The 13,682-nt window shown below is 34.8% G+C and overlaps 1 protein-coding gene across 1 annotated transcript; it reads left to right on the plus strand.

Annotated features, from left to right (window-relative positions):
* Nucleotides 1–3,689, plus strand: LOC116176232. Its single transcript, XM_031494715.1, has 2 exons — nt 1–822; nt 876–3,689. The coding sequence occupies exons 1-2, from the start codon at nt 1–3 to the stop codon at nt 3,687–3,689; spliced, it is 3,636 nt and encodes a 1,211-aa protein (XP_031350575.1).
* Nucleotides 3,690–13,682: the final 9,993 nt, after the last annotated feature.

Below are 13,682 nucleotides of genomic sequence, written 5' to 3' on the forward strand. Positions count from 1 at the left end.
ATGTGCTGTGAAAATGTCGGTGCGCAGGTTAGTGATGGCGTTTATTCTCAAGGTGAGAGTACTAATTCTGTTGCCCTGGACGATATGGCAATAATGGAAATTAAGTATTTAAAAAAGTTACTGGTGGAAAAGGACAAGGTAATCGAAAACCAAAAAATAGCAATTGACGCGTTACATAGGCAAATCGCCTTAACAGATAAAATTTACAACGTTATACCATCAAATGTTGACAATAGGATATCTAGTGACCTGACCTCAACCATATCAAAGTCAAAGGTAAATAAACAAAAATCTATAAAATCGTCAGTCCTGCAATGTAATGAGCCAGGGCCTTCTATCTCTGTTGCGGAAGAGAATCTTCTTGCCCTGCCAAACAAAGGACAACCCTCAAGCGGCAAGGGACGTACTACGACTAGGCTACTTAAAGAAGGCAAGGAAGCGACATATGCGGAAACCCTTCAACAACCGGTAGGAGTCACTAATAGTTCATTAAATAAAAATAATGACACATCACCGAATGGTGATTGGAAAACTGTAAATAAGAAAAATAGACGCACGCCTACCGTCGTGGGTATAAAAGACTCGTTAAGTCAAGACTGCATTAAAGCGGCAACAAACCGAATATATCTACATGTTTATAAACTAGACCCAGGAACTACATGTGACATGTTACAGGATTATCTTGTGGAGATGTTTCCCGGAGTACTATGTGAGCAACTGCAATCAAAACACCCAGAGTACTACTCATCTTTTAAAGTGACCGTAAACGATACATATATGGACAAAATAATGGACCCAGGTGTGTGGCCTGCAGGCACAAGGGTAAACCGTTTTTTTCACAAAAGATCACCCCCAGTAAGCAATGGTTAAATAAGCAAGAAAGCAGTGAGCCAAATCTCAACATATTGCATATAAATATACAATGCTTGAGAAATAAGCTAACTGCGATTGAAGCCTTCCTCTTGGATAAAAATCTGGATATTGTCTGCGTTAGCGAACACTGGTTCACAGATGTTAACGTCACAGATGCTTTGCGAATAGGACCGTGGAGCGTCGCTGCACACTTCACAAGAATCAACTCTATCCACGGGGGAGTATTAATTCTAATAAAAGAAACTTATAAGCTGAAGAAGCCCCCTTCATTTATATCCCTGGCAGCTTGTGAAATTCACTTTGAAATCTGTGGACTGCAACTAAGTTCTAATGTCGTAATCGTTGCTATTTATCGATCTCCTCTGGGGGATTTTAACGTTTTTTGTGACAAATTGGAACATGTTCTTGAAGAATTAAGAAGCTATAGTGCCGTGATCGTGGGGGACTTCAATGTGAACTTTGCAGAGGATAGCATCAGATCGCATGCCGTAAGCAACATGTTTGTGCGGCACGGGTTTATCAGAACAATTTTTACACCTACAAGGGGTAAAAATTGCATTGATAATATATTTATCAATTTCTCTATCAACAACTACACGTCTTCTACTACTGAAACTGGTCTATCCGACCATTTGGGTCAAGTGGTGCGTGTATATGACAATTGCGGGTTGAGTGATAAAACTTATGTGACCACCACATTTCGACCATTATCGCAATCTGGTTATCACAAATTATTTCTATCACTTTCTCAATACGAGTGGAACAATATCTTAAATGAAAGGCAGTGTGCAAATGCTTCTTTTCAGTGTTTCTTCGACAAATTCTATAACACGTTTTTGGAAAGCTTTCCTATAAGGAAGGTTAGATCTAGATCATGTGACAATAACGGTACTTGGTTTAACCATTCTCTCAGAAACTTAAGAAGCAAAGTGCAATTATTTAACGGTCTGTATAACAAATACAGGTGCCCCAATTTATACAGCATCAAAAGACATGTGTACAATGCTTATCAAATTGCACTAAAATCTGCTAAAATTGCGGCTAACGATAAATTTATACGTTCCTCGGGAAATTCAACTAAAGCAATGTGGTCGATTATCAATGCATACCGTAATTCTAATATCGTCTATAAATCTGACTTATCAGCAGTCGAGCTTGTTTCATACTTTAACAATATCGCAAGTGTTATAGTTGATAACTTACCGCTAACTAACATTGACCCTCTTACCTATTGTGATAGTTCATTTGCTCGTGATAATTGCAAGTTTAAATTTACCAACGTTTCCCAAATAAATGTTCGAGAGGTCATAAATACGTTAAAAAACAGTAACGGCAAAGACATCTATGGCTTAAGTGCAAACTTAATCAAAAGAAATGTAAGCCTATTGGTTAAACCTATCACAGTAATTATTAACTCCATAATTAATTCTGGTAGCTTTCCGGATATGCTGAAAACTGCTGTTATTATTCCAATACCCAAGAAAGGTAATAAGAATGACATCAGCGCGTACAGGCCTATATCCATTCTGCCCATATTCTCGAAAATATGCGAAAGAATTTTAAATCAACAAATAATGTCGTATTTGGAAGCTAGTAATTTACTTCATGATAAACAGTTTGGCTTTCGTAAAGGTAGAGGTACATCGAATGCGATCATTGAATTTACGAGGAGCACGCTCGAGGCATTTGAAAATGGATTCCATACTGTGGCAACGTTTATAGACATGTCTAAAGCATTCGACTGTGTTAATCACGAAATTTTAATAAGAAAACTAAGACATGTTTATAACTTCGACTCGAATAGCTGTTCCATAATATCATCGTACCTAAGTGGAAGATCCCATTGTGTCCTTTTTAACAATGTGGTCTCGCATAAACTTACTGTTACCCTTGGAGTACCCCAAGGTTCCGTGTTAGGTCCTACACTGTTCCTTATCTATGTCAACGATATGCCTCTATGTCTCCCCCCAGATGTCTCGTGTCTACTGTATGCAGATGACGCAACTTTAATTTCCGCTAGCCGTGATGTAGAGAGTGCGTCTAGCAAGGCTAATGCAAGTATGGATTCAATTAATAACTGGTGTTTAGCTAATAAACTTAAACTAAATTCATCAAAAACAGCTGTAATGCATCTTACATTAAAATATGGTCAAGATGGTGCAAATTATAAGACGATATACAATGCAAAGTTTTTGGGTTGTACTATTGATCCTCGTCTAAACTTTAAATCGCACTGCGATGTAATTGCAAAAAGAATTAACCAGTCCATATTTCTATTAAGAAGGCTGGTAAACAATGTATCACCGTGGGTTATTAAAAACGCGTACCATGCTCTTGTACAGAGCACACTGAGCTATGCTCTTTTAGTATGGGGTCAATCGGTCTCATGGCATATGATATTCAAGCTGCAGCGGAGAGCTATACGTGTAATGAGTGGTCTGGGTTATCGTGAGGATTGTCGTGGAGCCTTCAAAAGACTAAAGTTACTTACGTTACCGTCACTGTACATTTTAGAAGCTGTATGCTTTATAAAAAACAACTTGTTAGCATTCTCACAACAGGGCGACATGCATACTCATAATACTCGCACTAAACACAAACTTCGTGTTAACTATTGTAAACTTACAGCATCCCAAAAAGGAGCGTATTACAAATCACTAACCCTGTTTAATGTTATTCCTGTTCATATCAAGGACTTACCAAATATCAAATTTAAATGTGTCGTCAAAAAATTCCTAACCGAACATGCTTTTTACACCCTGGAGGAATTTGTGGATCAAGTGAAACTTACAAACATGTCAGATGTAAGTTGGTAGTGTGCTTTAGTGTTAATGTACCTATTACTGTTTGTCTGTTTGTTTTATTTTTAACTTGTAATGTTATATACACTTTCATATGTAAACCTTTTTTGTTTTGACAACTGTAAGTGCTTTGCACCCAAACAGGAACGTAAATAAAATAAAAAAAAATAAAAGATAATTGTATAGATTTTCCTTGTGAAGCGTGTAGTTTTTCAAGGATTTAACACTTTTTGGCAACCGTGACAGGACTGAGGTGAATTGTGAATTTTTAATACTCAGTACAAGTTGGTCATAAACCGCGTAAACTTTGACACCTATCTGGATTGTGTAGCTTTTGAAGCTCTTAATAAAAATTCTGTAATATGGATGAGGCACAGAGAAGTACGTAGTTCATGTATAACAAAATCTCTTAATGAATTAGACATGTTACTCAACAAAAACCCGGCCATAAATGAAGAAGTAGAAGTGTTTTGGGAGTGCATTAAACTCAAAATTGAAGACATTGCCGCGAAAGGAAAATAGTCAGCAGGACTCTACAGAACATGCTAAGAAGGATATAATTCTAGCCAATCAAATAGGTTTTCCATTTGGTAGTTCAAACAATGCGCATAAATTTGAGAGCTGTTTCAGGGTGTGCGAAAAATGTTCGAACTGTAATTGACACTGGATCAGCAAAGTCATACATTCTGAAATCTATACTTTGTCTTCATTGAATTTAAAACCCAAAAGGGCGCAAAACATTGTTCATTGTTTATTTTGTGGGTCAGAAGTAGGATTGAAGTAAAAAAATGCCACTTTAACAACTTTACAACATAAAAATGTATAAGCCCGAAATTTGTGTGATACTTACGATAAAAAAATAGTACAATAAAAGTGTTGATCTAGTAATGCGATATAAACGCTAAAATTCTTTGTAATCGAATTCCTCTGGCAGGTAATGCTATTGATTAGAGTCGAAGCGATATTGCAATTACCATTCAAACTTCATTATTATTTCCACGCAATCGCACATTGACCGACCTATCGAATTACGGCGTCGAAATATTACAACTTACTCCCTTTATTACAATAGCTATTTATATACTAAAGGACTGAGGTGCGTCATTTAATCCACTTTGAGTACCGTGAAAACTTTCCTAAAACAAGAGCTATGCGCTATCTTCTACACTTATCGCAAAAGATAACATCTGATACGATTAATCCAATGAAAAGAACTGAAAACTGAAAAGATCAAAGTGATTACTATTTAGGTAAAAAAACCTATAAGATAGTTTTCAGTTTTTATAGAAAAATGCCGATTTTCTCAAACGGATTTCGTAAAACTTTCTACATTCTATAAGAAACTAAAGAAAGCACACTAAAAATCGTCATAAAACAAAAGTATTATTGGTGATTTTGTCGTGCTTATGTAACGGTAGCTCTTCCAGTTCTATAGAGATAAATAAAATCGAGATTTTTCTGATAAATTGTGTGGCTAGTAATTCAATTTCAAGAATAAATTAGAAAGCATTTGGTGAAATTGAAGATTCTCCTTTCTGTAGAGCAGTTAGTGGCTATAAGATTCTATACCAGATTTATTTTGAGTGATAAATTCTAAACGAGAAAGTTGCTGCTACTTTTTCAGTTACGTCGTTAAGAAACAATAATTGAAACTAGATTGAAGACAAAGTGCGAGTTACTTGGTTTTAAATTGAGACGGGAGTTTTAACCTAACCCGAAAAAAAAATTTTCTTATAGAATGTGGCCTGTAGAATCCATAATTTCAAACAGTTCCAAGATTGGGCTACTAGTTCAAAAGTTACAGCCCTTTGAATTTTCTTTCGAAATTGGTTTCTAGTCTATAACTTTTGATTGAGAAGTCTGATCGAAAAAGTACGAATTGTTTTGGATTCTACGCACCAAATTTAATAAGAAAAAGTGTTTTCCCGAGAAATTTTGGTGCAGTCGATTTTTGGTAAAAAAGGAAGGTTAAACACTGCCTTTTTTTGAACCCCGAAATAAAAATTGTTTCAGATCGACCCGGAATTTCTTATAGAATGTGGCCTGTAGAATCCATAATTTCAAACAGTTCCAAGATTGGGCTACTAGTTCAAAAGTTACAGCCCTTTGAATTTTTTTCCGAAATTGGTTTCTAGTCTATAACTTTTGATTGAGAAGTCTGATCGAAAAAGTACGAATTGATTTGGATTCTACGCACCCAAATTAATTAGAAAAAGTGTTTTCCCGAGAAATTTTGGTGTAGTCGATTTTTGGTAAAAAAGGAAGGTTATACACTGCCTTTTTTTGAGCCCCGAAAAAAAAATTTTCTCAGATCGACCCGGAAAAAAAATTTTCTTATAGAATGTGGCCTGTAGAATCCATAATTTCAAACAGTTCCAAGATTGGGCTACTAGTTCAAAAGTTACAGGCCCTTTGAATTTTCTTTCGAAATTGGTTTCTAGTCTATAACTTTTGATTGAGAAGTCTGATCGAAAAAGTACGAATTGTTTTGGATTCTACGCACCAAAATTAATAAGAAAAAGTCTTTTCCCGAGAAATTTTGGTGTAGTCGATTTTTGGTAAAAAAGGAAGGTTATACACTGCCTTTTTTTGAGGCCAGCAAAAAAAATTGTCTCAGATCGACCCGGAAAAAAAATTGTCTTATAGAATGTGGCCTGTAGAATCCATAATTTCAAACAGTTCCAAGATTGGGCTACTGGTTCAAAAGTTACAGCCCTTTGAATTTTATTTCGAAATTGGTTTCTAGTCTATAACTTTTGATTGAGAAGTCTGATCGAAAAAGTACGAATTGATTTGGATTCTACGCACCCAAATTAATAAGAAAAAATGTTTTCCCGAGAAATTTTGGTGTAGTCGATTTTTGGTAAAAAAGGAAGGTTATACACTGCCTTTTTTTGAGCCCCGAAAAAAAAATTGTCTCAGATCGACCCGGAAAAAAATTTTCTTATAGAATGTGGCCTGTAGAATCCATAATTTCAAACAGTTCCAAGATTGGGCTACTAGTTCAAAAGTTACAGCCCTTTGAATTTTTTTTCGAAATTGGTTTCTAGTCTATAACTTTTGATTGAGAAGTCTGATCGAAAAAGTACGAATTGATTTGGATTCTACGCACCCAAATTAATAAGAAAAAGTGTTTTCCCGAGAAATTTTGGTGTAGTCGATTTTTTTGGTAAAAAAGGAAGGTTGTACACTGCCTTTTTTTGAGCCCCGAAAAAAAAATTGTCTCAGATCGACCCGGAAAAAAAATTTTCTTATAGAATGTGGCCTGTAGAATCCATAATTTCAAAAAGTTCCAAGATTGGGCTACTAGTTCAAAAGTTACAGCCCTTTGAATTTTTTTTCGAAATTGGTTTCTAGTCTATAACTTTTGATTGAGAATTCTGATCGAAAAAGTACGAATTGTTTTGGATTCTACGCACCAAAATTAATAAGAAAAAGTGTTTTCCCGAGAAATTTTGGTGTAGTCGAATTTTGGTAAAAAAGGAAGGTTATACACAGGGGCGGACTGGGTACTTACGGACCATTAAGCCATTAAAGTATTAGTGTAGTAATGAAGGTGCCGGGGGGGTGGGGTAGCTCTGAGGTGCACCACAAAAACATTTTAAAGTAAGTACTCCTTTCTCGAAAATCAATTACCATACAGTTTTTTTTTAATTGCAGCTGATAATCAAAAGTAACAAAATATACAATCCACACGAGGTGCGTCGCCTATCATTGTATTTCAGCACTTTCATGCTACAACAAAAAATTATAAATGCATTGTAAAACACTTCAATTAAAACAGAATTTTTTAACAACCTAACATCAACCCCAATTAGAGAAACGTGTTAATAATTTATTAATAGTGCAAGAAACTAAATACAGCACATACTTATAAATTTCCAACGGGCCATTATGATCTACAGGCCAGGTGGCAATCGCCACCCGCCCCCCCGTGCCAGTCCGCCCCTGGTTTAAAGTATTATTATAAAAATCCATCCATCCTTCTACATCCACATCGTGACAACCATGGTTCTGCTATTGAATGCCTGTAATAATAACATCCTGCATATTTATGTATGAGCCGATAACAAGAACTGCATTACCATAAAAATGTAATTCGTGCAAGAACTCTTAACATCCGTTTGCGATCGTAATTTACAAGGAGTTTCCACACGAAAGTTAGTTGTAGTTTGGAAGAACAATCGGATTATGTGTCACCATGCACAAATTCATCCCTTGACTATTATTTGCATGTAAATCGACTAGATTTACCTACTCGCTGACGGTGGCACAATTCTACCTATACTGGCTGATCTATTATTATTGCGGATTTTATTGGGAACATTTAGCATTTACGGAGTGGCGATTTAAAATTGCCCATGAGACATAAGTTAAAGATTAAAATATGCAACGCATTGTTCGTTATACAAACCTAACGACCACCATGAACACAAACTTGCCGCAGCAGTTGCAATTCTCGCAGGAGGGCTTTAGTGACATACATTTCTATATTTCAATCATTGTGTTTACCTTTAGAAAAGCGAACAAAGGTAAAAACTTACAAGTTACCTTCCATTAATATTGGGTACATGCAAACTTAAAAGGAAACCACACAACATAATAACCTTATTTTGTTCGCAAAACAAAATCATATCCGAATTTCTTTTCATTTAAGGTCGCTAATTTCCATTTCTGGAACTTTCCAATTCCGTTTTCATCAAAATTACACTCGAACAAACAACCCTTCGCTGATTGCATCATTCAATAAAATTTAATTATTCCACGTAAGGTATACAAAATAAACTTTATGTAGGTAAACGGATGGGCTCGAATTAAATGCTTCCGGAGCTTGTCTACGTATATACCTCACAAAAATGATACAATGTTTTTGATTTCGACACGTTTCCACTTTAATTTAATTTCCCAATTTTCCGACGGTAAATTACTTTTTGATATGAATTAAAGCGAATTTTTGGAAATCTATACCGCCTATATAAATTCAACACCAAAGACGCGGGCTGCCGAATAATTAGATTTCAGCCTTAGTTCAATTAGCGAGTCGCTAAGAACAGATTTCCTTCGTGTTGGGGTAACATTTCGAATTTCAAGCTGTTTTCAATTTGTTTACGTATACCCGGGCGGCTCTTTCGCCATATATTTATCTTGTGTGGTATGGCAAGAATCGTACTCTGACATACAATTACGGTAATTAGTTTCGTTTCAGCTACACGAATGGCGTAAATGCACTTAAGGGTTGCTGTAAAGAAATAAATAGATGAGGAAAGGTCGGTTCTGTTGAAAATGGATTTCAAAGTAGTAGTTCTCTACTGTGTTTTTTGTGAACCCCAGTTTTGTTTGTGACTGTGCGAAATGAAGGTTTTCTAAATTGATTTGAGAGAAAGTTTTTGTCAATTCCTTAAGAGCGCCATTCTTAAGTAGTTGAAGGCAAAAAAAATCCCACGTTATTGATTTTTGTTTACGTTCAAAGGATATTACAGATCAGTAAAGTGGTCGAATGACGTATTTTTATAATAAGATTCTTAAGCGCAGAAAACATAAATAAAATGCAGCAGGATTTTTTGCATATAAGGGGGTCGAATCTCCCTTCTTGAAATAAAATGTTGACTTTTTCAAGTAAACTCAAATAATTAACCGGCCTTCGGCTAGCTCTATACAGGGTGTCTATTTGAAAACGAAACGTAACCTATTTTGGGGACCCCAAAACATCTACGAAAAAATCCTCGAACCCATCAATTTTTTATTCAAGAGGGGACCATTTTTTTGTTAGTTTGTTAGTAGACGCTTGTTGAAAAAAGGCGTCAATTAATTAACAAAGAATATGGTAGGGATGGTTCCGGGGTTATTCTGCATTCATAGGTCTGGGGAACCAGAATAAGTAGTGTGTAAAGACGATTTGATTTGTAATAGATTCGGTTTTGAGCTACAGCAGTTTTGAAGGTGGGGCTCGCAATCTAATTAATAGTAGAAAGAATTAAATTCTGGACTACTCGCGCATCCACTGTGTGGTTCACATAAATACTTTTTTCATTACAGTTTGAGCAGTAAAAAAACCTCCTGCGAGCTTTACCAGGGTGAAAGTAATTATTTCTCTTGAAGCGGAAATGTAAAACGCGTCTTCCGTGCGTTTACGATTAAATGAACTAATACCAAGAGGCGAATTAATTCTTACATGTCAGTTTTTATCCATGCTACATGACGGATTATTGTGCCAAAAAAGACGATAAAATACTCGAGCCACTAGAGTTACATAAGGTGAAAGAGTCATCCCTCGGGCTCCTATTGAAAGAAGTGAAGCGCCACATGAACCCTGATACTAACAAATTTCGTTCTCGTTTCAAAAGTTTCATTAGGTAATTGCGAAATTAGTATAAAGGAGAGAGACCTACATAGAGCCAAAGGGGACGAAAAATTCATTTAAACGGATGTTATGAAAACCAGCCCGTTAATGTGGCCACAGTAAAAAATTTTAATTATCCTGCCACGGTCACGAAAGCTTTTTATGTTTTTTATCCGCTTTTGACTCATTCAGTATGATTTGAGTCGTGCGACGTTGTTTTTAAGGAAATTGATCCATTTTTATTCTTAGGGCTAAGCCCAATTAAACGAGCCAGTGAAAATAGTCGCCGTCAAGTGAGAATTTTTATTTTCGTTCAATTTCGAACTTTCACACCGTTCTATAATCCAAAGAACTCACCATGCCCTTATTGCAATTCTACCTGTGCCTATTACTACCTACACAAAGGTCCACACACGTTTGGGCGTTTTTGATTATAAACTTTTTGTAACGTTTTAACAACCAACTCATTCAGAAATCTTTTCAATCCATTTTCATTTTTCTTCGTCATTGTTAAATCCTTTAGTATACTAGTAACACATTTCATCCATTTAGAACTTTTTTTCCTTGAGAAAATGTCCATCTGACGTTCGCGTAAAATATTTTCTAACAGTTTTCACGCAATTACGTCTGCCAACATTTCCGTTTTGTAAGAAGTGTTGATCGATGACGCGTCTTAAATGTGAGGGATGCAATAGGTACTTGAGAAAAGTAGATTTCGTCTAATCGATCCTTTGACTGACTGTATTCTGTACACAAACCAAAATGAAACCTTGCTTCAATAAACATGCTTTTTTGTAACTGTACACCATTCTGCAAAGGAAAATATAATTTCCAACATTTTTCCCTAATTAAGGTAGTTGTTTTTACCAGATGGAAAATGTCGGGTACACGCCGTGTAACTTTTTTCCGAAACGAGATTAAGGCGATTTTGCGCTTAAGTATTCCCAAAATACGATTTTAAAACGGAATTCTCTATTCTCATATGTTGTACATTGAAACATTTCTGACTTTAAACTAAAGACCCCATTCACTACCACCAAATAAATGAAAAAGTAATTTGCGCATATGTATTTCAGCGTGTGCGGATAATTCGCACCCGGACATTTCGCTCCCAGGATATTTCGCACCCTGGACATCACACCCGGACAATTCGCACTCGAAAAATTCGCTCCCGAATAATTCACACCCGGATAATTCTGTAAATCTTTGGTTTATTAAAATTAAATATTTTTAAGAGGCTACTAGACCATTGCCTTTACAGAATGTATGTAGTAGTGCGCATCTTGGTAAACATCTACTTCATGGAAAAATGTTTCAAATAATAGTTATTTGGTCTTTCATTTTCAACACATCGCGATTCTTAAGTATTTCCATTTCTTAAAAATATAATCACGCTGGTTTTTTTTTAAGTTGTATGAAGAGTCTGATATAGTTAAATCCTGTAATTTAAGAACACATAATTTTTATTTACTGCGCTTTCGTTTTGAGAAAATAAGAATAGGTAACTGAAACGTCTTTTGTGGAGTAATTAAATCTACAATATTATGTGTAATATTCGCTACTTTTGAGACGCTCTTAATATTAGAACAGAATCAACATATACATAATACCGTACACAAACAAAGTGATAAGTCTAAAGTTAAAAATATTTACATTATAAGATGAAGATGAAAATAGAAAAAGGAAGTAATTTTGACGCTCCCTTACATAAAGATTTCTTAATGAAGGCACGTAAAAAATTGTTCTTTATTTCTTTAGTTGAAAAAAGGGTGACAAAGGAAACGAATTAAATTTATTTTAGACAAAAAGAGTATGTATAAATGACAAGAGAATAATGCATTTCATAGATGGCACTAAATTTGGGTAAGTAATTGAGATAATATTATAATTAAAGGTAAATTTGAAAAGACCCCGATAACACAAATTGCACTTCATAAAGAAACAATGAGAAATATCGTAATGACATCCCTTCTATTATTTCTGGAAGATGAATAGGGTTTATTACAAGGTAAAAGTAATTAGGTCCGAAAAATCAAGTTTAAGTACGTATAACCACAACTAATTAGAACATTAACGCCTGTATAGTATCTTCATTCTTGAACGTTTGACAGAGTGGTATTTTAAAATTTATCTGAGCACGGGTTTTGATTTTGTGTATACTTTTTTTTAATTTTAAAAAATTTTATTTCTGGTGGTAGTGTTGTGGTGGTGTTCAGAAGGTAAGTTTCCAGTTTTCTTAGAACCAGTTTTACGTTTCTTTGACCACATATGGCTATATGTCAGGCTATATGCTGATTATTGGTGACTGAGTAAAATTACACTAACTGCTTATTTTTTGCGTTATCTTTGCTACAACTATGGTAGTGAATGAACTTAAAAGTTTCTTTTTGATTTCTTACTCTTATTTATTTTATAGTTAGAAGAGATACATGGAAAAATTCTGGCAATTTTTTAAGTGATTGTTAATAATCAAAACAGTAAAGCTTTTAAAAATCTTGAAACGTTTTAGGAACAAGTCGATATTGATGATTTTTTCTTTTAAATGTTTGTAATTATTAAGTACCTATATACTTATCCTTCTTAATTTTTGTATGGCATACCTAGTACTAAAGCAAAACCCTTAGCATTGGTAATTGCGCAACAAGGAAGATAGGACATCATTGGAAAGGCTTTCCTTCTCTGAATTTGGTGAGACTATAATTTTTTAGATTTGATATTTTCGAAATATTTTAAAAGTAAGTTGAGGGCGCGCTGTTGTTTATGTCATTGGAAGGATGTCGGGCCGATCACTATGTAATAGAAGCTAATGCGATCGTGCGTCAAAATTATACAGTTGCAAGTGGTATAAAAAAGAGAAAACTTGTACCTGCAACGTCGAATGCGCTGGAAATGAAACAACTAAACCGAAAAAATTACATATCCGAATTCAGAGATGGGCGACCTTACCAACGATGCATCATTTAAGATGTTAAGGGTTGCACTGTCAGCGATGCGAGACAAAGACATTAGTGAGCAAGTTTTATTTTAGACACTGTTTCCTTCCATAATCAATTTGACGTGCCAAAGCGTTTTTTGAAAATTATTTTAATTTACAGAAATAGCTATGTATCGTTTCTAATGCACCACCGTATATTATTTAGCTTCAGAGAAATAAAACCAAAATCTCCCCATAAAAACTGTTATAATAATAAATGGATAGATTTTGGTGTTACTTCTCCGAAGCTTCTTAAACACCCCATTGAGAGTCATGGATCTTCACAATTTCAGTATATTATTTAAATAATAGCAATTTATAGTAAGATCAATTTTTTTCACGATATTTATCAACATTTTTTGCTTTTTTCGTTACTTTACAGTCCTTATCTCTTTAATTTTACGAAAACTCTCAAGAATCTATTTGTTTTACGTTCAAATATGATTATAATTTACTTGAGATTCTTTTAAGACAATACATACGTATTTCGTTATGTGTCCTTTAAATGGACGTCATCGAAGGTTAGAGAACTAGGAAACTTAACTTGCAGCTATTAACAAATAATAATTGTTAAAATTTTATTTAGACTTTTATATTCCTATTGCAATATTATTTGTACGTGCTAAAAGGTTTCCAAATGAAAAAAACCTTGATTGTGAATTGGTACAATAAAACTGGGTAAATAGGTTTAAGA

This window comes from Photinus pyralis, unplaced genomic scaffold (genome assembly GCF_008802855.1).
Source record: "Photinus pyralis isolate 1611_PpyrPB1 unplaced genomic scaffold, Ppyr1.3 Ppyr1.4_LG7, whole genome shotgun sequence".
Lineage (NCBI taxonomy): Eukaryota > Metazoa > Arthropoda > Insecta > Coleoptera > Lampyridae > Photinus > Photinus pyralis.

Excerpts from the sequence above, each read along its gene's own strand:
- LOC116176232 (XM_031494715.1), top strand. The coding sequence starts at position 1 with ATGTGCTGTGAAAATGTCGGTGCGCAGGTTAGTGATGGCGTTTATTCT. Across the intron at positions 823-875 it reads TGTGGCCTGCAGGCACAAGG|CAAGAAAGCAGTGAGCCAAA; the intron begins GTAAACCGTTTT and ends TGGTTAAATAAG.